This window comes from Oryctolagus cuniculus, chromosome 3, assembly GCF_051225735.1.
Source record: "Oryctolagus cuniculus isolate XC-2025 breed Fujian yellow rabbit chromosome 3, ASM5122573v1, whole genome shotgun sequence".
Taxonomy (NCBI): Eukaryota; Metazoa; Chordata; class Mammalia; order Lagomorpha; family Leporidae; genus Oryctolagus; species Oryctolagus cuniculus.
This window is the reverse complement of record NC_142869.1, coordinates 173,835,531-173,859,264: the sequence shown is the minus strand read 5'-3', so window position 1 is coordinate 173,859,264 and position 23,734 is coordinate 173,835,531. Positions and strand designations below refer to the sequence as shown.

At 41.9% G+C, this 23,734-nt stretch overlaps 1 protein-coding gene across 1 annotated transcript in view; it reads left to right on the top strand.

Annotated features, from left to right (window-relative positions):
- LOC100008612 (aldo-keto reductase family 1, member D1 (delta 4-3-ketosteroid-5-beta-reductase)) overlaps positions 1 to 23,734 on the top strand; it is a 44,216-nt gene that overhangs the window by 11,790 nt on the left and 8,692 nt on the right. Inside the window, 3 exon segments of the mRNA NM_001081997.1 lie at positions 1,363 to 1,479; positions 15,936 to 16,013; positions 21,100 to 21,222. Coding sequence (NP_001075466.1) covers positions 1,363 to 1,479; positions 15,936 to 16,013; positions 21,100 to 21,222 — 318 coding nt within the window.

Here is a 23,734-nt window from a genome sequence, read left to right as displayed (position 1 = left end):
CAATGATTTAACATTTCTTCTTTTTTATTTATTTTATTTTATTTTTTTAGGTCTTTATTTCACCTTAATTCATAAATGAGAGCTTTGCAGGGTATACTATCCAGTTATTTTCTCTTAAAACTTGGAATTTATCTCGCCATTCTCTGCTAGTCTATAGGGTTTTTGATGAGAAGTCCGCTGTAAGTCTAATTGGAGATCCTCTGAAAGTAATCTGGCGTTTCTCTTGAACACGTTTTAGAATCTTTTCTTTTCTTTTTTTTTAAAGTTTTTTTTAAACTTTTATTTAATAAATCTAAATTTCGAAAGTACAATTTTTGGATTATAGAGGTTTTTCCCCCATAACCTCCCTCCCACCCGCAACCATCCCATCTCCCAATCCCTCTCCCATCCCATTCTTCATCAAGATTCATTTTCAATTATATTTATATACAGAAGATCAACTTGGTATATCCTAAGAAAAGATATCAACAGTTTGCACCCACACAGATACACAAAGTGTGAAGTACTGTTTGAGTACTAGTTTTACCATTAATTCACATAGTACAACACATTAAGGACAGAGCTCCTACATGGGGAGTAAGTGCAGTGACTCCCGTTGTTGATTTAACAATTGACACTCTTTTTTTGTCCTGACTGTTGATGTACAATGTAATACTTTATCCATTTCTTCTTTTTTAAAGATATATTTATTTATTTGAAAGTCAGAGTTATAACAGAGAGAAGAGAGGCAGAGAGAGAGAGAGGTCTTCCAGGTCTCCCACGTGGGTGCAGGGGCCCAAGGACTTGGGCCATCTTCTGTTACTTTCCCAGGCCATAGCAGAGAGCTGGATCAGAAGTGGAGCAGCCAGGACTCGAACTGGTGCCCATATGGGATGCCAGCACTTCAGGACAGTGCATTAACGTGCTGTGCCACAGCACCGGCCCCACAATGATTTAACATTTCATGAGATTTCAGTACCACCTGTTCCAAAGTGAAGGATTCCTTGAAGCCACACATAACCATAGTTTTTGCAAATTTAAAGTATGTATTTCGTTATAGTGGCAGGAAAATGAAATGGCAGGCTAGGTCAGGACATCTGCAAGATGCACATTTCCTAGTTTTACAGTGAGAAAAAATAAACACATTAAAGGCCAACTAGGAAATTAGCATGGGTCAGGGGAAGATTTTGTTCTTGAGTCATGCACTCTGTGGTCAAGTAGATATTGACTTTTCTTGTACTATATTTGGATAGTTGCAGCACAAACATATGATTGTTAAATAAGTGGAAGAGATGTGGGTGAATGCTTTACAAAAGATAAAAGGCTATGTTATTGTGAAAATAGTGTGTACATTAGCTAACTCTCTCCCTTTGACTTTTTCAGCTCTGGGCTACGAATCATGACCCAGTGATGGTGCGGCCAACCCTGGAGAGGACACTCAAGGTTCTCAAACTTGATTATATAGATCTTTATATCATTGAAATACCCATGGCCTTCAAGGTAAGTTCAGATGCCTAGAAATTAGGCCTCTGCACCCCAGCAACCATGATTCAACAGTTACAGGCAGGAAGCTTGTTAATTACCTAGCACCACTGAATGTGATGGTAGTTGTTATTATAGAACAGAACCTGACAAATGCCCCAAAAGATTATTATGTTAGTAGACTCAAGCCTGGATCCCAAGTTTCTTCATTCTTAATTCAGTGTAGTTTCTTTAAAGCATGTTTTTACCACTACAGCTTAAATTCCCTTTATCAAACCAGTCCCTAACTTTACTCCACATTATAGTTGTCTAGTGTCCAGACACAACCTTCTTCTCAATCACACTGTTATAAAACCAAGCCCTGCTCAATATAAAGCAAAATAATATAGACAACTAACAACATGCCCCCCTTCTACCCCTCCAGAGGGAGCAAACCCAAAGAATTGTCACATTTTTGGAGCCAGCTCCAAGGTGAGAGTTTTCAGATGATTTGTGTTCTTCTAGATCAAATGCAGTCCTTCTTCGAATTTTCTTAGTGTATAGACTCAATTTGAAAACCAAGAATGTGCCCAGTATACACAGATGAAGAGCAGTACGCACTTTAAGAATTCATTGAAGGGCCGGTGCCGTGGCTCACTAGGCCAATCCTCTGCCTTGCGGCGCTGGCACACCGGGTTCTAGTCCCGGTCGGGGCACCAGATTCTGTCCCGGTTGCCCCTCTTCCAGGCCAGCTCTCTGCTGTGTCCAGGGAGTGCAGTGGAGGATGGCCCAAGTACTTGGGCCCTGCACCCCATGGGAGACCAGGATAAGTACCTGGCTTCTGCCATTGGATCAGCGCGGTGCGCTGGCCGCAGTGGCCATTGGAGGTTGAATCAATGGCAAAAGGAAGACCTTTCTCTCTGTCTCTCTCTTTCACTATCCACTCTGCCTGTCAAAAAAAAAAAAAAAAAAAAAAAAAAAAAAAGAATTCATTGAGGAGGCCAGCGCCACGGCTCAATAGGCTAATCCTCAACCTGTGGCGCCGGCACCCCAGGTTCTAGTTCCGGTCGGGGCGCCAGATTCTGTCCCAGTTGCTCCTCTTCCAGTCCAGCTCTCTGCTGTGGCCTGGGAGTGCAGTGGAGGATGGCCCAAGTGCTTGGGCCCTGCACCCGCATGAGAGACCAGGAGGAAGCACCTGGCTCCTGGCTTTGGATCAGCGCGGTGTGCTGGCCACAGCGTGCCGGCCGCAGCTGCCATTAAGGGGTGAACCAACGGTAAAGGAAAAGACAGATCAGATCAAGCTATAGTTAAGTCAGACAGCCCTTGGAATTCATGGCTTTTATTTATTTATTTTTTTTGACAGGCAGAGTGGACAGTGAGAGAGAGAGACAGAGAGAAAGGTCTTCCTTTGCCGTTGGTTCACCCTCCAAAGGCCGCTGCAGCTGGGGTGCTGCGGCTGGCGCACCGCACTGATCCGAAGGCAGGAGCTAGGTACTTCTCCTGGTCTCCCATGGGATGCAGGGCCCAACCACTTGATCTGATCTGTCTCTCTCTCTCACTGTCCACTCTGCCTGTCAAAAAAACCAAAAAGAATTCATTGAGGGAAGGAGAGATTGAAAAATGAAATTGGCTAGTTGTCCATGAGGTAAATCAGATTTTGCTGCTTAGGAAGAATGGGGACCCTCTATCCCTGCAGAGGCCAAAAATCCTTTAGTCAACCAATCTATCGTATCATTCTGTGTTCTCAGAGTCAACAGAAAAGTTGACTCTCCTCTGTTGTCATCATCCATGACAGACTTTGGGGAAGTCTGTTTTGCATCCTACTTCATAGAGATTTGGGTTTGAAGACTTCACAGTTGCCTTGGTAATCATAGGCTGTGTTAGGTAGGGATTTATCAGACAAGACAATATCCCTTAAAATCTTGACAGGGTTCCGGTAAATTCACATTCAGTCAGGTCCATGAATGAATAATGAAAACTAGAAATGCTACAGGGCCGCATTCCTTGCGTCTATTCCTTGGCTTCTGGGTTTCTTTCTCCCTATAGCAGCTGCTTGCTCTGCCCATCTGCAGGGGCCTCAGCTTAGCGGCAGCCATCCTGATCTCTGACTTGAAATAATGCAGAGCAAGTTGGGCATCTGTGGCCTGAGATCTTGTCTTTGGAGGAAACTTCAGAACTGTTATTCACTCAAGTCCCAAAGCAAGTTCATTACGTACTAGGCTACTTTGGCAGATTCACCATGCAATGATTATTCCAGACTGCATCATGGGCTATAATTTCTGCCACCTGCATTAGCCCTAAGAGACATAAAACTCATGTAACATACTAAGTGAAGCAACTTTATAAGTCACAGCTAAGTAATGAGGGACAACAGAAGCCTAGGATTCAAGGAAGCCAGTCCCCACCCCCACCTACACATCCACCCAGGTTCAGGAAAGCTACCTTCAGGGTAAATAGAATCTCATCTGTGAATCTCACTGGATACAGATGAGAGATTCCTGTAGCAATCCAATTTTGTTTTGTTTTGTTTTATATGGGATCACTGTAGGCTAAAACACTGTAGGACATCGAGTTCTGGGAGGAATAGGAAGATACTCTGGGGCTATTCTGGACAGTTCCCCCTTGTTGCATTCTCAGCACATTTCTGCTGTTATTCTTGAGAACTTCAGATAAGAGGGGGAGATGAGACATCCAGTGTTTTTCTGTCAGTACCCTAAAGCTGCAGCCTTAGCAGGCCTTAGCAGTCTGAATCTTAGAACACAGCAAGGCAATAATTTATGTTGTGTGATTGCGTAGCAGAAATTGCCACTTCTCAGCTAGAGGCAGGAACATCCTTCTTGATCACAATCTTTAGCCAATTCTGCATTTTTTAGGCATGTTATTTGCAATACTTGAAGACCTCTGAATTAGTCATACTCTACTTATAAATGACAGAAATCAAACTAAAATTGACTCTAGTAAAAAAATAAAAGCCGGCCGGTGCCGCGTCTCAATAGGCTAATCTTCTGCCTTGCGGCACCAGCACACTGGGTTCTAGTCCCGGTCGGGGCACCAGATTCTGTCCCGGTTGCCCCTCTTCCAGGCCAGCTCTCTGCTGTGGCCAGGGAGTGCAGTGGAGGATGGCCCAAGTACTTGGGCCCTGCACCCCATGGGAGACCAGGATAAGTACCTGGCTCCTGCCTTCGGATCAGCACGGTGCGCCGGCCGCAGCGGGCCGGCCGCAGCGCCCCTGCCGCAGCGCCCATTGGAGGGTGAACCAACGGCAAAGGAAGACCTTTCTCTCTGTCTCTCTCTCTCACTGTCCACTCTGCCTGTCAAAAAAATAAATAAATAAAAGCCATGAATTCCAAGGGCTGTCTGATTTAAGTATAGCTTGATCTGAAAGTGCAAACAATGTCTCTGTATTTCAGGCCCTTTCTGTCTCCCTTTTCTGGTTGGCTTCTCAGAACTCCTTGTCTGTATGATGGCAGAATGATTGTTGACATGCCAAGCTTGAGAAATCACAGAAAGAGAGACGGAAATGGGATAAGGTAGCTAGCTGAGCTGGAAGTCACAAACTACAAGTCTCTGCCCCACGTAGTTCTATCGTACTTGTCTATCCGAATACCTCCTTATCCAGGATACCTAATTCCCTCTGGGAATTGGGCAATAGTCACCATGTAAATATGTATATTAAGCTCCACATGGAATTTTATGGAGGTATCATAAACTCTCAGTTTACCACGTTACATCATAAAAGGAGGAGCTGGGAATTGCTTGTCCATCTTGTTGGAGTCCAAGACTAATGGAGGTACTGAGCTGCTCCATGTCTCTACTTCCTGTCTCCTACCTCTTTTTCCCCTCTCTACTCCTTACCTATGCCTCTGTGTGTGTGTGTGCTTCTCATCTCTTAAATAAACATTACATGCACCATATAAATGTCTGTGCTTAGAATGCTCCTCTAAGTAGAAGGTAAAGACCTGAAATAAAAAACTATATGCCACCTCTCCCACTTTAAGACCACAAATTAAACATGGAGAACTACTGATGAATGTGCTTGGGGATGTGTATCTGTTGTTGACTTATTTAGTCTTTACAGCCAAGAATGGGAGCTGAGTCAGTCCACCCAAACAACATGGAATGAGTTCCTCCAGAAAGAGGGTAGATGGTTGGGAGAAAACAACAAAAACGAATACTAGGTTTCCACTGTCCTCATGAACTAAATGTCCCTTCACATTATGGGAAAGAGCATTATGGGCTCTGTTTGTAATCTTATCCCTGTCCCTAAAAGCCAGACAACTGATCAAGTTTTGCCTAATCTCTCTCCCATATCGCCTAAACATGGTATAGTGAAGAGTATGAGTTTTATAATCATACAGAGCAAGGGTTGAATTTCAAGTTCAGTACTTACTAAAACAGTCACTTTTATCTTTATGAATTTCAACATCATTGTTAAAATAGAGACAATTATAACTAACTTGAAGAGTGTTGTGAGAAGTCATTAAAATTATGTATGTGAAGTCAGTGACAGGATGTCTGGCATTTCATAGGTAATAATTGAAAGATGAAATCATGAAATGTTCAGGCGGAAAGGAACTTTTGCACTTATATATTCTTTTTTTAAAAAGATTTTATTTATTTATTAGAAAGTCAGAGTTACACAGAGAGAGAAGGAGAGGCAAAGAGAGAGAGAGAGAGAGAGGTCTTCCATCTGCTGGTTCACTCACCAGTTGACCGCAATGGCCGGAGTTGCGCCAATCTGAAGCCAGGAGCCAGGAGCTTCCTCTGGGTTTCCCACACTGGTGCAGGGGCCCAAGAACTGGGGCCATCTTGTACTGCTTTCCCAGGCCATAGCAGAGAGCTGGATTGGAACTGGAACAGCCAGGACTCAAACTGGCACCCGTATGGGATGCCGGCACTGCAGGCGGCAGCTTTATCCGCTACACCACAGTGCCGGCCCCTGCACTTATATAGTCTAAAAACCTCATTTCATTGAAGCAGGAGTTAAGGCCTCAAGTGATAAAGTAGTATACTCAGTTTTTTCTTTTTTTAGGATTTTATTTTTATTTATTTGAGAGAGAGAGTTACAGAGAGAGGGGGAGACAGAGAGAAATGTCTTCTATCTGCTGGCTCACTTCCCAAATGGCTGCAACGGCCGTAGCTGAGCCGATCTGAAGCCAGGAGCCAGGAACTTCTTCTGGGTCTCCCACATGGGTGCAAGGGCTCAAGTGCTTGGGCTGTCTTCCACTGCCTTCCCAGGCCATAGCAGAGAGCTGGATCGGAAGAGCAGCAGCTGGGACTAGAACTCGTGCCCATGTGAGATGCTGGCGCTGCAGGTGGAGGATTAACCTATTGCAGCACAGTGCCAGCATTGTGTACTGTTTTAAAGTCTATCATTTGTAGGGCCAGATCTGGAGGTCTGTAGTGCCAGTCCCAACCCCATTCTCCTACACAGTACTGCGCCTTCTACCTTATCCTCCCAGGTCTACCTATCCCAGCACCCTGGGGACTTGAGTATTGTTTTGGCAGGAAGCTCTTGGGTGTTATGATCTTAGTCTCCAGCATCATTGACTTATTAATGACTTGATTGAAGGAACATTTCTACTCTGAGTTAAAAATTTGGAAAGAATCTGCATTTAAATGTTATAAAATGAAATGTGTTTCTCTGTGGCTGACAAATTACTTTCAGAATCTATTTGGAGAAGGTAAATAGAGAATTTCTATTTGTTTTCCTGATGGGATCAATGCTCAGGGACACATAAGGTATTTTTTAGCAGTAAGAAATGATAAAAGATAATAACATTACTGTCAACTGAACCTGTTTGAGAAATCAATGTGAAGCTAAAATGTCCATGCTTTTTGAATCTCATGATTTTTTAAACAAAAAACTTTTCTTGCTTAAACATTTTAGCACTCTATTTTTTAAAGCATGGAATTAAAAAACACCATCTTAATTTCAGAATAACAAAATACAGATTGCAAAAATTTATGAGATTTTTTAGGAGATGAGAAAACAGGAATGAGAGTCAGCAACATGGGCTTTTTATTTATTTATTATTTATTTATTTATTTATTTTGACAGGCAGAGTGGACAGTGAGACAGAGAAAGACAGAGAGAAAGGTCTTCCTTTTCCGTCGGTTCACCCCTCAGTGGCCACTGTGGCCGGCGTGCTGTGGCCGGCGCACCGCGCTGATCCAAAGCCAGGAGCCATGTGCTTCTCCTGGTCTCCCATGCGGGTGCAGGGCCCAAGCACTTGGGCCATCCTCCACTGCACTCCCTGGCCACAACAGAGAGCTGGCCTGGAAGAGGGCAACCAGGACAGAATCTGGCGCCCCGACTGGGACTAGAACCTGGTGTGCAACGTGGGCTTTTAAAGAGTTAGATTATTCTTCCTCTGTCACCTGATGGTGAGGAACAGGAATGGAGGGAAGAGACCATGAGGTTTATAAGGATAGGGGCTAAGAAGCCCAAGATCAAGGTACCAGAATCTAGAAAAAGGCCCTTGTCTGGCACTGTGGCAGACTAGATTAATCTTCTGCCTGCAGCGCTGGCATCTAATATGAGTGCTGGGTTCTAGTCCCGGTTGCTCCTCTTCCAGTCTAGCTCTCTGCTGTGGCCTGGGATAGCAGTGGAGGATGGCCCAAGTCCTTGGGCCCCTGCACCCACATGGGAGCCCAGGAAGAGACTCCTGGCTCCTGGCTCCTGGCTCCAGATCTGTGTAGCTCTGGCCATTGTGGCCATTTGGAGAGTGAATCTTTCTCTCTGTCTCTCTCTCTCTCTCTCTCTCTCTCTCACTGACTGTAAACTCTACCTGTCAAATAAATAAAAAATAAAGAAAAAAAAGAAGTCCCCTCTTGTTGCATCATTACATGGTAGGAGGTGGAAGGGCAAAGAGCACAGGAGAGCAAACCAACTCCCTTGAACTCTTTTTAAAATGAAATAACCCATGCACCTACCTAAACACTCAAACACCTCCCAAGTAGTCCCACCTCCCACCACTGATGCACTGGAGACAAAGATTCCAACACAGGAGTTCTGAGGGACATTCAAAACACAGCAATTTTCCATCTCCAAAAAAAAAAAAAAACAAACCAAAGTAACCCTTTTATTGAAGTCAGTAGACATGCATACTGCCAAGGCCAACAGATACTTTGTCCTCAATTATTTGATCTCTTGCAACATAGTTGACTGGGGCCTCCTTTAAACATTTTCTTCTGCTGATATCTATGCTATCACTCCCACGTGATGGCCTGGTAACTTCTCTGCCAACTTTGAACTGTTGTTATACCCAGTGTTCTATTCTCAATGTTCTAATCTTACTAACCATGCTCTTTGGATAGGTGATTTCATCCAATCACATGGATTTAATGACATTCCACAGACTGATGATTCCCAAATTTGATCTGCGGTAGTGACCTCTGTGAGTCCCAGAATTCTTTGTTGCCTACCTCCTTAAATATCTTATGGAAATTTATATTCATTAAATAAAAGTTAAAAAATAAATAAATAAATAAATATCTTATGGTCATTTCAAAATCAAAATATTCAAAATTGTCCTCTTAATTTCTAGTGTTAATCTCAGGAAATTATTACCATCATGTACACAATAGTCTAGGAATCATCTTGGCTTCTTCTCTCCCTAGCACCACCCTCCCTCATTTCCAAGTCAACATCTAGGTGTATCAGCTCTAATCCCAATTCATATGCTAAGCTCTTCCCTTCTTTTCCTCTCTACTGCTACTGGCCCATTCCCGGGAACAGCTCTTGCCTGTTGCAATACTATCTTAGATTGAATTCCCCAGAAGCAGACTCTGAGAGGAAGAGAATGCATGTGAGAGTGATTTATTATGAAGTATAGCTAGGAAAATCCATTAAGGAAATGGCAAACTGACTTAGAAATAAGGGGTCAAACAGATGTGTGATAGAAAGCAAAGTCCTTCAGACAGCAACTTTTTCCTCAATGTCACAGGAAGCTCTGGGGACAAAGTTGGTCACATCTCAAGATCGATCAAGGGGCAAAGAAACAGAAATATTAACACCTCTGTAACAATTGGTTAAAGGCTGCCTTGGAGTTACAGGGGTTTGTAAATTCATGGCCCTGTCCAATTTGAGCAGACAGTTTCCTGCAGCCTGGGATATGTTCTGTGACAAATAGACCTACAGGCTTGCTGTGGGGAATGAAAGCACAGATGCAAATCCAGGCCTGGTGTCCAAGCAGTTATGGGCAGGTGTCTTAATCTATCAAGGCTGTTGTAGCAAAAATAATTTAGACTAGGTGACTTTTGAACTATACAAAATTGATGGTCATAGTTCTGGAAGCTGGGAAATCCAAGATCAAGGTACAAGCAGATTCAGTGACTGGTGAGAGCTCTCTCAAATAGATGGCACCTTCTATGTGCCCTTACTTGGTGGGGTCTCTTTTATAAGGGATTAATCCCATTTGCAAAGGTGGGGCTCCAATGACCAAATTACCTCCCAGAGGCCCCGCTTTCTAATACCATCACTTTGGTGGTTTGGTTTCCATATATTTATAGAAGGGGTACATAGACATTCAGACCATAGCATCACATAACTGTGATACTATGATGCATCACATAACTATGATACTCCTGCTCCTAGCCTGCTCTTAATGTGCTTTCTTACATTTTACTCACTGTATTAGTATCCTATGGCTGCTGTGACAAAGTGCTGTAAACAAGATGTCTTACACAACAGACATTTGTTATCTCATGATTCTGGAGGGTAGAAGTTCAAGGTCAAGTTGTTGGCAGATTGGTTCTTTTTGCGGACTGTTAGATAGAATATGTTCTGTGCCTCTATCCCACGTTTAGGTGATTTGCTGATGATTATTTTGACATTCCTTGACTTATAGATGTAATCTCTGACCTCTGCCTTTATTTTTATCTGATTCTCCTTGTATGCATGTCTGTCTTGGTGTCAAATTTCCCACCCACCTTCCTTTTTTTAGTTAAGGACGCAGTCATTATATTAGAGCCCTGTAGGAGGCTGAAAGTATTTGTGCACTGATCAAAGGAAAAGAAATGACCACAAGAGAAGCAGTAACACACAAGCTTTATTTGGCAACACCAGGGCAGGGTTGCATGAGAAATGCTGTCCAATAGAATGAGACTATTCAGAGACTTAGCATGGCAAGAGATCAACCATCTGGCAGGGGAGACGGGTGAAAGAACTTATTGAGAGAGGGGGATTAGGGAGAGACCATCCCTTTGGAAGTTACGTTGTGTAGCGGCATAGTAGAGAGTGCCTGGATGGGAGCTCCAAAGGCCCATGGTAGCTGAGAGCATAACCAGAAGGTCCTGTCTTATCAGATGCTGGCTGCAGTTTTCAGGTTCTAAATGACTAATCATCTACTTGTTTGAATAATTTTTCAAATAGTTATATGTATAAAGTGAATTCAGGCTGACTCCTAAATTAATGGGTCACAACCTGTAGTGAAGAAATAAAACACAGAGGTTATTTGGGGCTCACCTTTGTAACAGGCCCAGCTAACGACCCCATCATAACTAAATCATATGCAAAGGTCTTGTTAGGGTTTAGATATGGTTTGTCCCTCAACATCCCTCATAATCTGTGAGCTGGACACTGGGTTCCTAGTGTAACAGTGTTGGGAGGTAGTGAGTCCTAAAAGAGTTTGGCTTATTGTGGAAAATCCCCCAGAAGAGATTAATGCCTGTCTCATGGGAATAGGTTATGTGTCATGGGACTGGATTGGTTATAAGGGGAACAAGTTGTTATAAAGCCTGGCATCTCCCCCCTCCCAACATCTCTCTGTCTCTGTGCATTCTCCCACTTCCCTTCTGCTTCATTGTGTGGTGATGCAGCCACAGGGCCCAATCTCGGTGCTGACCCAATGATGTTTAGTTTTCAAACAACCAGAATCATGGTGAAATGAATCTCTTTCCTTTATAAATCACCCAGCACCAGGTATTCTGTTATAGCAACCCAAAACAGCCCAAGACTCTATTTCCAAACAAGATCATTTTCACAGGTACTAGTGGCTACAATTTGAACATATTCTGGAGGGACACATTTCAACCTATAACACTCCCCCAAATGCACCCTCCAAAATATCTGTAGTGATCTTTTTAAAGCAGGAACCCAGTAAGACACTTCCCTGCTGAAGTCCAAAGACTTCCCATTGCTTTAGAGTCAAGTGCAAAGTGTTAACAATAGACCACAGATTCCATGATGCAGCCCTTGCCTTTCTCTTTTATTTTACTTACTATCATACCCATTTAGGCACTGTCATACTGTTTTTGCTGCTTTATTTATGCCAAGTCCATTACTTGTGGTCATTTGCACTTGCATTTCCCTCCGTCTAGAGTGTTCTTCCCCCTAAATTTTCCAATAGCTATTTTGATCTCACCTTTTAGAATACAACTCAATTATCATCTTCTTAGGGAGCCTCTTAAAATCACATCAAAAATCATCCTCTACAAGTCATTCTGTCTAACATAGGTCACTTTTTTAGCTTCTTGCTTATCTAGCTTGTTATTATTCTATGCATACCAGAATGTAATCCTCATTAGAAAGTGAGTCTTGGTTGTCTTATCAACCATTATGTCCTCAGAGCTCAGAAAAATTATGGCACATAATCAGCATTCACTTGGGAGATATGGGACTGAGTTGAAAAGGTAGAGAATAGAACAGGACAAGAAATGTCTGGGAGTAGGATATGAAAATAATGGTGATGAACCATGTGATTCAGAAGTGGCCTGAATGCTCAGAAGTTGCTGATGGAAGAGAAAGGGAGATTTCATTAACCTCCACATTAAAAATGGGATGTTTGGTCTGGTAGTATATCAGTGGGGCAAAGTCCTACAGAAGAGAAGATAACAGGATGGACTGTGGTCATTGCAGATACGAATATTACCAGCATCACCAGAGAAGGTCACTCATTACCCAGGGTTTGTGGCATGAGTCAATGAAAGTGTTTCCTTTTTTTCCCCTTGTTTTTTCTTTTCAAAAATTTTTTAGAAGATTTATTTGTTTGAAAGTTGGATTTACACAGAGAGAAGTCTTCCATCCACTGGTTTATTCCTCAGATGGCTACACGGTTGGGGCTGGGCCAGGCCAATGCCAGGAGCTTCCTCCAGGTCTCCTATGTGGCTGCAGGGGCCCAAGTACTTGAGCCATTTTGCTGCTTTATCCAGGCCATTAGCAATGAGCTGGATCAGTAGTGGAACAGTCGGAACTTGAACCAGCACCCAAACAAGATGCTGGCATAGAAGGGTACTGCCCAACCTGCCACTCCACAATACTGGCCCCAAAAGTATTTCCTTAAATCAATGTCTTGTGCTAGGATTTTATTTTAGTCCATCCTGAAAAGGAATTTAGGCTATTCTACTTTGTAAAATTTCTGGAATTTTTCAATATCACCATATGTCGTATTGGTGGATAATCTTGTGTTCCTTCTTCCTTAATAGTTATAAATCCTCCTTCAAAGGCCGGCGCCGTGGCTCACTAGGCTAATCCTCCGCCTTGGGCGCTGGCACACCAGGTTCTAGTCCCAGTTGGGGTGCTGGATTCTGTCCCGGTTGCCCCTCTTCCAGGCCAGCTCTCTGCTGTGGCCAGGGAGTGCAGTGGAGGATGGCCCAAGTGCTTGGGCCCTGCACCCCATGGGAGACCAGGATAAGTACCTGGCTCCTGCCATCGGATCAGCGCGGTGCGCCGGCCGCAGCGCACCGGCCACGGCGGCCATTGGAGGGTGAACCAACGGCAAAAGGAAGACCTTTCTGTCTCTCTCTCTCTCACTGTCCACTCTGTCAAAAAAAAAAAATTCTCCTTCAAAGTGATAAGTCTCTTTTTTAAATACATAAGAAAAGGAGAGATCTGAAAGAGAATGCTTCATACCATAGTTAGTCTAATCTGAGAGAGGGTCTCCAAAAAAACTGGAGGAATTTGACCTTGGGTAGAAAATAAGATGCTGAACTCTGGCAGGTCCAGGAAGGGAAAGAGAATGGAGAGCTACATGCTATGTAGCTCCCTTAAACTTAAGAAGCATGTCCGTCTTTGGTGATACCTTTCTTAGCCAAAGAATTTCTTGTCACCCTCAGTGAGTAACTTTGGGTTTTAATAAGAAAAAATAAATTGGCTGTCTTCAACTTCTTCAAGGATTGACCCTCAGAGGATGAAGACTGAAAGTACTAATTCTCAACCCCTCTCTTGTTTATTTTTTAATATTTATTTATTTGAAAGACAGAGTGACAGATATATATATACATATATATAAATTATGTTTATTAGAGATTATACAAACATATAAGAAAATAAACTTGAACTATTTTCCCTAGGGCAAGGTATATTGGTATATTATCCTCTCAAATTACATGATTTTATTCATTTTTTTAAACTTTTATTTAATGAATATAAATTTCCAAAGTACAGCTTATGGATTACAGTGGCTTCCCCGCCCCATAACTTCCCTACTACCTGCAACCCTTCCCTTTCCCTCTCCCTCCCCCCTTCCATTCACATCAAGATTCATTTTCAATTCTCTTTATATACAGAAGATCAGTTTAGCATATATTAAGTGAAGATTTCAACAGTTTGCACCCACATAGAAACACAAAGTGAAAAATACTGTTTGAGTACTCGTTATAGCATTAAATACAATGTACAGCACATTAAGGACAGAGATCCTACATGAGGAGTAAGTGCACAGTGACTCCTTTTGTTGACTTAACAAATTGACATTGTTTTTTATGGCATCAGTAATCACCCGAGACTCTTGTCATGAGTTGCCAAGGCTATGGAAGCCTTTTGAGTTCGCCGACTCTGATCATATTTAGACAAGGTCGTAGTCAAAGTGGAAGTTCTCTCCTCCCTTCAGAGAAAGGTACCTCCTTCTTTGATGACCTGTTCTTTCCACTGGGATCTCACTCGCGGAGATCTTTCATTTAGGTGGTTTTTTTTTTTTTGCCAGAGTGTCTTAGCTTTCCATGCCTGAAATACTCTCATGGGCTTTTCAGCCAGATCCACATGCCTTAAGGGCTGATTCTGAAGCCAGAGTGCTGTTTATTGACACTATGAGAAACAGTGACTTGATCAGCTATTGTCCTGTTGATGTACAATGTAATACTTTATCCATTTTAGTTTTTTTTTGTTCTAGTACTATTGGTTGAACTCTAATTAACACACAATTATTCTTAGGTGTTTAAATTTTAAATGAAAAGTGATCCCTGTTAGGAATTTGGAAAGCATTATGCTTAGTGAAAAAAGCCAGTCCCAAATGGACAAATATTGTATGTTCTCCCTGATTGGTGACAACTAACTGAGCACCAAAAAGGAAACCTGTTAAAGTGAAATGAACACTATGAGAAACAGTGACTTGATCAGCCCTTGCCCTGACTGTTGATGAACAACTTAATACGTTATCCCTCTTAGTATTTTTTGTTTGTTTGTTCTACTTAATACTTTTGGTTGAATACTGTAATCAATACACAGTTATTTTTAAGTGTTGAAACTTAACTGAAAAGTGATCGCTGTTAAATATAAGAGTGGGAATAAGAGAGGGAAGAGATGTGCAATTCGGGACATGCTCAAGCTGACTTACCTCAAACGGTAGAGTTAGAAACATACCAGGGGATTCCAATTCAATCCCATCAAGGTGGCATGTACCAATGCCATCTCACTAGTCCCAGTGATCAATTTCTGTTCACAATTGATCATAATGATAGGACTAAGAACCAAAGGGATCACATAAACAAGACTAGTGTCTGCAAATACTAGCTGATAGAATAAAAAAGGGAGAGAACGATCCAACATGGGAAGCGAGATACACAGCAGACCCATTGATTTTATTCATTTTTAAAAAGATTTCTTGGGGTTTGCTTTGTGGCATAACAAGTTAAGCTACCACCAGCAACACTAGCATTGCATATGGGCACCAATTTGAGTCCTGGCTGCTCCACTTCTGATCCAGCTTCCTGATAATGTGCTTGGGCACGTGGAAAGCACAGATGAAGTTCCTGGCTCCTGGCTTTGGCCTGGCACAGCCCTGGCTGCTGTGGGCATTTGAGGGTGAACCAGCAGATGGAAGAACTCCATCTCTCCCACCATCTGTAACTCTGACTTTCAAAAATAAATAAATAAATTTTCTTTAAAAATATTTCTTTCTGTATATATTTGAAAAGCAGAGTGATAGAAGGAGGTAGAGACAGAGATCTTTTATCTGCTCATTCACTTTCCTAATGGAAGTAACGTCTGGTATGGGGCAGTCTGAAACTAAGATCCAGAAACTCTATCCTGGTTTCCCACATAGGTGGCAGGGGCTCAAGTACTTGTGCTTATCCACCACTGCCTTCCCAGGCACATTAGCAGGAGTGCTGGATTGGAAGCAGAGCAGCCAGGACTTGTACTGGCACACTGAAATGGGATGCCAGTATTGCAAGTGGGAACTTAATCTACTGTGCATCAACACTGTCCCCTCAAATACTGTGATTTTAGTTCTCAGACATAGATGAAGTGAATTACACTTGTTCTTGTTTTGCAGCCTGGAGATGTAGTCTATCCCAGAGATGAGAATGGCAAGTGGTTATACCACAAGACAAATTTGTGTGCCACATGGGAGGTAAGTTCAAATGGGCTTTTATTTTAAAAGAACTTATTTTAAACAGTGATCTGATTGATTTGTCAGATTTAAAGTAACAGAGCAGACAGTTCTAACAATATACACAGATACGTGAGATCTCTATGTGTAGGTGCTGAATAATTCTTGATTTTGTTTTATTGGAAGAGAAAAATTTTAAAGAAAAGGAAGGGGAAGGTGTGGAAGAAGAAAGTATAGAAAATATTTCTTAAGAACAGTAATTAAAAATATTTAAACAGGATAAATTAAAAAGATTGAATTTTAAAAAGCCAATAGTAAGATGTCCAGAATAAACCAACTTAAAACAAGAGGATGCATGAATGACTTGGAATAATTCTGGATCCAGTTCTGAGCCAACTGCTGACTCCTCTCCAAGATCAGAGTGGAAACTGTGGGAAAACAAGGAGAAACTTATGGATTCAATAGTGGGGAGGGAAGTTTGGAAGCTTGTGAGGTAGTTTTACAGCTTTGACCTGGAATAGGAGGCAACCCAAGGAGCAGTAAAGGGCATTCGTCATAAGTATGGGAGAGGAGCTACTGAAGCTCTTTCTCCACTTTGTTCTCCCCTGCCATAGCCCGGGGGCAAGTACTGCCTGCTCCAAACACAGGTACAGACTGAGGACTCACGGTGAGAAGTCTTCAGAAATCAGATCAGAGCAGCAGTGGCCCGGCAATTCGGGAAGCTGAGAAAACACAAGTCATTTGTTTCCAGTCACTCCCATTCCACGCTCCAGAGCCTGGGAAGTCACACTGTGATGAATATCTCTTATTTACTCCCCCTGTGTAATGGTTGGGAACTTGACCTATCTGTGTAAAGAAGCTTGGAATGGGTTTTCAGGTGCTGGGTTTTGCACCCAGGAGACCTGTGCTCACTTCTGGCCCCAGTGTTGCTGATAGGTTTGCTTGGGAGGAACTGCCTCATAAGGTAGCAGTATCCCCAGGAGATACGAGATGGGAAATATAAATTTAAGCTCAGTGATACCAATAATCAGAGAATACAGAAATGTCTAAGCAATCCAGTTAAAAGGCAGAGGTTGTAAGAATGGATAGAAGCCATAACCCAGTATGTATTAATACACAAGAAACCCTTTTAAAGACTCAAAAATAGGTTAAGAGGAAAACGTTTTCTTCTTTCTTTCTGTCTGTCTTTCTGTCTGTCTTTCTCTCTCTTTCTTTCTTTCTTTCTTTCTTTCTTTCTTTCTTTCTTTCTTTCTTTCTTTCTTTCTTTCTTTCTTTCTTTCTTTCTTTCTTTCTTTCTTTCTTTCTTTCTTTCTTTCTTTCTTTCTTTCTTTCTTTCTTTCTTTCTTTCTTTCTTTCTTTCTTTCTTTCTTTCTTTCTTTCTTTCTTTCTTTCTTTCTTTCTTTCTTTCTTTCTTTCTTTCTTTCTTTCTTTCTTTCTTTCTTTCTTTCTTTCTTTCTTTCTTTCTTTCTTTCTTTCTTTCTTTCTTTCTTTCTTTCTTTCTTTCTTTCTTTCTTTCTTTCTTTCTTTCTTTCTTTCTTTCTTTCTTTCTTTCTTTCAGAGTTAGTGAGAGACAGAGACAAAGGTCTTCTTTCTGTTGGTTTACCCCCAAAATGGCCACTACAGCTAGAACCCGGGGTGCTGGCGCCACAGGTGGAGGATTAGCCTAGTGAGCCGCGGTGCTGGCACTTTTTCTTTTCTTTTCTTTTCTTTTCTTTTCTTTTTTACAGGCAGGGTTAGTGAGAGAGAGGGACACACACACACACACACACACACAGAGAAAGGTCTTCCTTTTTCTGTTGGTTCACCCCCCAAGTGGCCGCTATGGCCAGTGCATTGTGGCCGGCGCACTGCGCCAATCCGACGCCAGGAGCCAGGTACTTCTTCTTGGTCTCCCATGTGGGTGCAGGGCCCAAGGACTTGGGCCATCCTCCACTGCCTTCCCAGGCCACAGCAGAGAGCTGAACTGGAAGAGGAGCAACCGGGACAGAATCCAGCGCCCCAACTGGACCAGAACCTAGGGTACCGGCGCCACAGGTGGAGGATTAGCCTAGTGAGCCATGGTGCCGGCAAGTATATAGTACTTCTGTAGTATATGGGAGATTTAAACATTATCAATATTTCTTATCTAACTGATATTTATAGAACATTTTATCAAAACAAAGAGAATGCTATTTTTCACATGTACATGGAACATTTAATGAGACAGGCCATTTCCTGAGCCATAAAGATTTGTCTCAATGAGTTCTAAATTTTTCTAATTATGCAAAATATGCTGCCTGATACTATTGGAATTAAACCTGAAATTATTAACAAAAACATATCTGAAAAATCACCAGATATTTGGAAACTAAGAAGCATACCTGTGAGAAACCAATTAGCAAATAAAGGAAATAAAATCTATTTTTCTATATCACCTAAATGTTAGCAACACAATTTGAAACTGAATTTTAAATGAATATTAAATATTTGTAGATCATATAATAGTTTGTCTAAGACCTATCTAATAAAAACTATAACATGTTAGTGAGATAAGTCAAAGGTGTAAATAAAAGGAGAGATACACCACATCCCTTGATATAGTTGGCCTAATCAGTCTCACTAAATTTATCTGTAGACTCAATATAATCCTAGTCAAGGGGCTGGCGCCGTGGCACAGCAGGTTAACACCCTGGCCTGAAGCACTGAATCCCATATGGGTGCTGGTTCAAGACCCGGCTGCTCTACTTCCTATCCAGCTCTCTTCTATGGCCTGAGAAAGTAGAAGATGGCCCAAGTCCTTGGGCACCCACGTGGGAGACCCAGAAGAAGCTCCTGGCTCCTGGCTTCAGATCAGCGCACCTCCAGCATTGCGGCCAATTGGGGAGTGAACCAGCAGATGGAAGACCTCTCTCTCTCTCTCTCTGCTTCTCCTCTCTCTGTTTAACTCTGATTTTCAAATAAACGAATAAATCATAAAAAATATAATCCTAGTAAAAATCCCAATGGAAATGGAAAAGTTATTTCTAAAATTTATATAGAAATGAAATAGCTTGTAATTGTCAAAACAATTCTGAAAGAATGAGGGAGAAATTTGGAGGACTTATACTAATTTTGAGAAGTTCTATACAACTGTAGAAATCATGATCATGTCATAGTAGGACATAGATGGATATCTAAATCAATTGAACAGAATAGAGAAGCCACATATATGGTCTCATACATATGCATATGTGTGGTCAGTTTATTTTCAGCAGAATTGCCAAGGCAATTCAGTGGGAGAGGGAGAATCTTCCAGGGGTACTGAAGCCGACTCATATCACCTTGCAAGAACTGATTGTGCAAATCCCTTTATAACTTATAATTTGGTGATGTCTTGATAGTCTGAGTGCAGCCTGATGTGAATGGTCATATTGTAGAAATTATCAAATTACAAATTGGGGCCTTTTTCTCCTGGATAGTGAATTGTTAGATATTTATCAGCATTCCACCAGAGGTGTTCATTATCTTGACTGCACTGATGATTTGACTGATGTGTTTATATGTTAAAATTCACCAGAATGTACACTTCAAATATGTGTAGTTTATTGTGTATCGGTTCTAACTCAATATATTATATATTTAAATGAAAATAAAAATTAAAACTTCCAGACAGAAAGAACTAATAACATACAATGAAATTAGTATCTCTTTTGTTTTATTTTCAGTTACACTGGTTGTAAAAAGATAATAATATTTTCTTTTTTTTTAAAGTTTTATTTATTTACTTGAAAGTCAGGGCTGATGCTGAGGTGTAGTGAGTAGAGCGGCAGTTTGAGGGTGGGAGGATGGGTATGGGGGGAAGAACTGCTATATTCCAAAAGTACCTGTGAAATTTATATTTTTTAAATAAAAGCTCTCTAAAAAATTGCTAGCTCTGGTTTCTTATTCCAGTTTTCTACTAGTGCTGACCCTGGGAAGCAATGATGATGGCTCAAGTAATAGGGTTCAAATGGGAGACCTGGATAGCATTCCCAGAATGTGGTTGTGGCCCTGGCCCATCCCTGACACTTGTAGGCATCTAGGATTTGAACTACTGGATCAGGGCTTTCTCTGTCCCTCTGCCTAAATAAAATTTATAATTTTTGTATATGTGTGGACAGCAGGAAGCTATTGATAAATCCAGCATTATAATGGTAATTTATAACATATTCCTTTCACATACTGAGAAAAGTAAAGTTAGGCCTGATTTTATATATATTGTGTATGCTGTACATACATACTCATTTGTATAAGAGAGAGGAGAAAAAGATAGTTTTACATCCAAAATTAGGTGTGTATATGCTTTTCATATACACTAAAACATTTACAAAAATGAATATGCCTATGCCATAAAGAAACCTCAAAAAATTTCAGGAAATCTGATTTTATTAATGTATACTAATATATAATATATAATGTATATGCTGCAAAAATACAATGTGTAGATATGGTATGTAGTTTTTCTTTCTTTTTTTAAGATTTATTTATTTATTTATTATTGAAAGGCAGAGTTACAGAGAGTCAGAAGCAGAGAGAGAGAGCATGAGAGAGAAAGCGAGAGCGAGAGAGAGAGGGAGATGTCTTCCATTTGCTGTTTCACTTCCTGAATGGCTACAATGGCCAGAGCTGGGATGATCCAAAGCCAGGAGCCAAGAGCTTCTTCAGGGTCTCCTATATGGGTACAGGGGCCCAAGGACTTGGCCCATCTTCCGCTGCTTTCCTAGGTACATCAGCAGGGAGCTGGATCAGAAGTGGAGCAGCCGAGACTTGAACTGGTGCCCATATGGGATCCCAGCACTTCAGACAGCAGCTTTGCTCTGTATGTCACAGTGCCAGCCCCAGTATATAGTTTTTCTCAGACTCATGCAATCATGGAATTCCTGCCTTTCTCCACCCCCCACCCTTTTTCCTAACAGAATGCCTCTTGAGATGCCTAAGGTCTTTTCCTTTTCAACCCTCATAAGCATTTATTAATTTTTATTTTTCATCTTATTGGAAAGTGTATTCCATGTGGCAACTTCGTTGTGGTATTGCTCAGCCAAATGCCCACTGCTAAACGTTTAATTTGGCTTCCTGTGAGGCCTCTTTCTTGACCTGTTGTCTCTTATAGGCTTTGGAAGCTTGCAAAGACGCTGGCCTGGTGAAATCCCTCGGGGTGTCCAACTTTAACCGCAGGCAGCTGGAGCTCCTCCTGAACAAACCAGGACTCAAGCACAAACCCGTCTGCAACCAGGTACAGCTTCAGTTTCTACCGTGGGTGGAGGGGACCCAGGGCAGCGTTTACTAAGAGGGCGAGGCCTGGACCAGGGGTCGGGAGGTCTTGTGGCTCCACAGCAACCTCATCACAGGACCCTGGGGACACCTTTTGACCTCTCTCAATTTAAGAAAGCTTTGGGAGAGAGGGTTTCAAGATGGCGGAATAGGGAGGGAGCTTACTGATAGTCCAGGAGAAGATATTTTAATAAAAGTGTAGATAGTGTAGTCTCAGGAAAGAGGGAAAAAAACTGCAGAGGAAACTTTTCCGTAATTAGAGGGATACGGTGGATCTACGTGGAAGGCACAGGCGCCCACAGCTTGGGACCCCAGCTGCCGAGAGCCTTTGCACCAGCGCTGGAAAGAGAGGTGAGATGAAACTGCAGTAGCCCGAGACACTGGCAGAAAGGCAGCAGGAACAGCCTAGAGGGAAACTGGGGGAAAGTACACCAGCCTAACTAGAGGAGAGAAGAAATAAAAGGGAAGGTACGGACATGATTCTCTCTCTCCAATCACCTTACAAAGGCGTACGAGCCAACAGAGCAGGCACCATTTTGGACATACGTAACAGCTGCACCAGCTTGGAGCTGTGTCTGGCAATCAGCCAAGCAGAAAAACCTGACTCTTGTGGGGAGTAATAACAGGAGTCTAAGACCTAGTGAATGTGTGGAGCTTATGAACTGGAACTGTGGAAAAAAAAATTGAGGGTGTGTGGGAGAACTCATGGTGTGGCTGAGATGTGAGTAGTCTCTGTGGGAGATGCCATAAGCTCGGTAGCCTTGGCTACAAGGTGAGAGACATTTCAGGGGAATCTGAGCTTACACTGAGGACTGCACAGATCCTTTGTGTGGTTCTTGGGACAGAGCAGGTGAACATTATACCCACCGGGGCTAGCACTCAGGCACTGATCGCCATCGAGGAGAAGAGCTCAACTGAGTGTAATTACTTCCCTACTGATTAAAACAAAAAAGAGAGAAGATTTACCAACCAAACCTGGGTGTGTCACCTTCGGCACACCCTTAATCCTGAAGAACTGAACAGAGCTCTCTGGCCACATCCACCACAAGCCTCTAGAGATTCACTGAAAGCAGACAGTCCACTTATCTACAGAGTCATAGTACAACAAGAAAAGCCACCACAGCGGGAGGGGAAAAAAAGAAGAAACCAATGAGTATCTCCACAAATGCCGAACAACAAACACAACAACTGAGGAAACAAGAACAAGGAAGACAACATGACACTCCCAAAAGAACATGACACTCCAATACAAGATTATGAAGACAGTGAGACAGAAGAAATGCAAGAAATGGGCCAAGGACCTAAATAGATATTTTTCAAAAGAGGAAATCCAAATGGCCAACAGACACATGACAAAATGTTCAGGATAACTAGCCATCAGGGAAATGCAAATCAAAACCACAATGAGGTTTCACCTGAACCCGGTTAGAATGGCTTACATACAGAAATAAATTAACAACAGATGCTGGTGAGGATGTGGGGAAAAAGGCTCGTTAATCCACTGTTTGTGGGAATGGGAACTGGTCAAGCCACTATGGAAGACAGTTTGGAGATTCCTCAGAAACCTGAATATAGCCCTAATACATGACCCAGCACCCCATGCCTTGGAATTTACCCAAAGGAAACTAAATTGGCAAATAAAAGAGCTGTCTGCACCTCAGTGTTTATTGCAGCTCAGTTCACAATAGCTAAGACAAAGAATCAACCTAAATGCCCATCAACATAAGGCTGGATAAAGAAATTATGGGATATGTACTCTATAGAATACTATACAGCAGCAAAAAAAATCTGGTCATTTGCAACAAATAGAAGAATCTGGAAGACATCATGCTGGAATCTGGAAAACATCATGCTGAGTGAATTAAGCCAGTCCCAAAGGGAAAAATATCATATATTCTCCCTGATCAGTGACAGCTAACTAAGCACCTAAAAGGAAACCTGTAGAAATGAAACTGACACCATGAGAAACAATGATTTGATCAGCCCTTGTCCTGATTGTTGAGGAACAACTCACTATTTTATTCCTTTTAGTATTTTTTGTTCTACTTAATACCATTGGTTGAACTCTTTAATCAACACACAATTATTCTTAGGTGTTTAAATTTAACTGAAAAGTGATCTCTGTTAAATATAAGAGTGGGAATAACAGAGGGAGGAGATGTATAGTTTGGCACATGCTCACTCAGACTTACCCCTAATGGTAGAGCTAGAAATGTGCCAGGGGACTCCAAATCAATCTCATTAAGGTGGCATGTACCAATACCATCTTACTAGTCAAAGTGATCAGTTTCAGTTCATAATTGATCATAAAGATAGGATTAAGTGTCAAAGGGATCACATAAACAAAACCAGTGTCTGCTAATACTAACTGATAGAATTAAAAAGGAGAGAATGATCCAATATGAGAAATGGGATACACAGCAGACTCATAGAATGGCAGCTGTCCTAAATAGCACTCTGGCCTGAGAATCAGC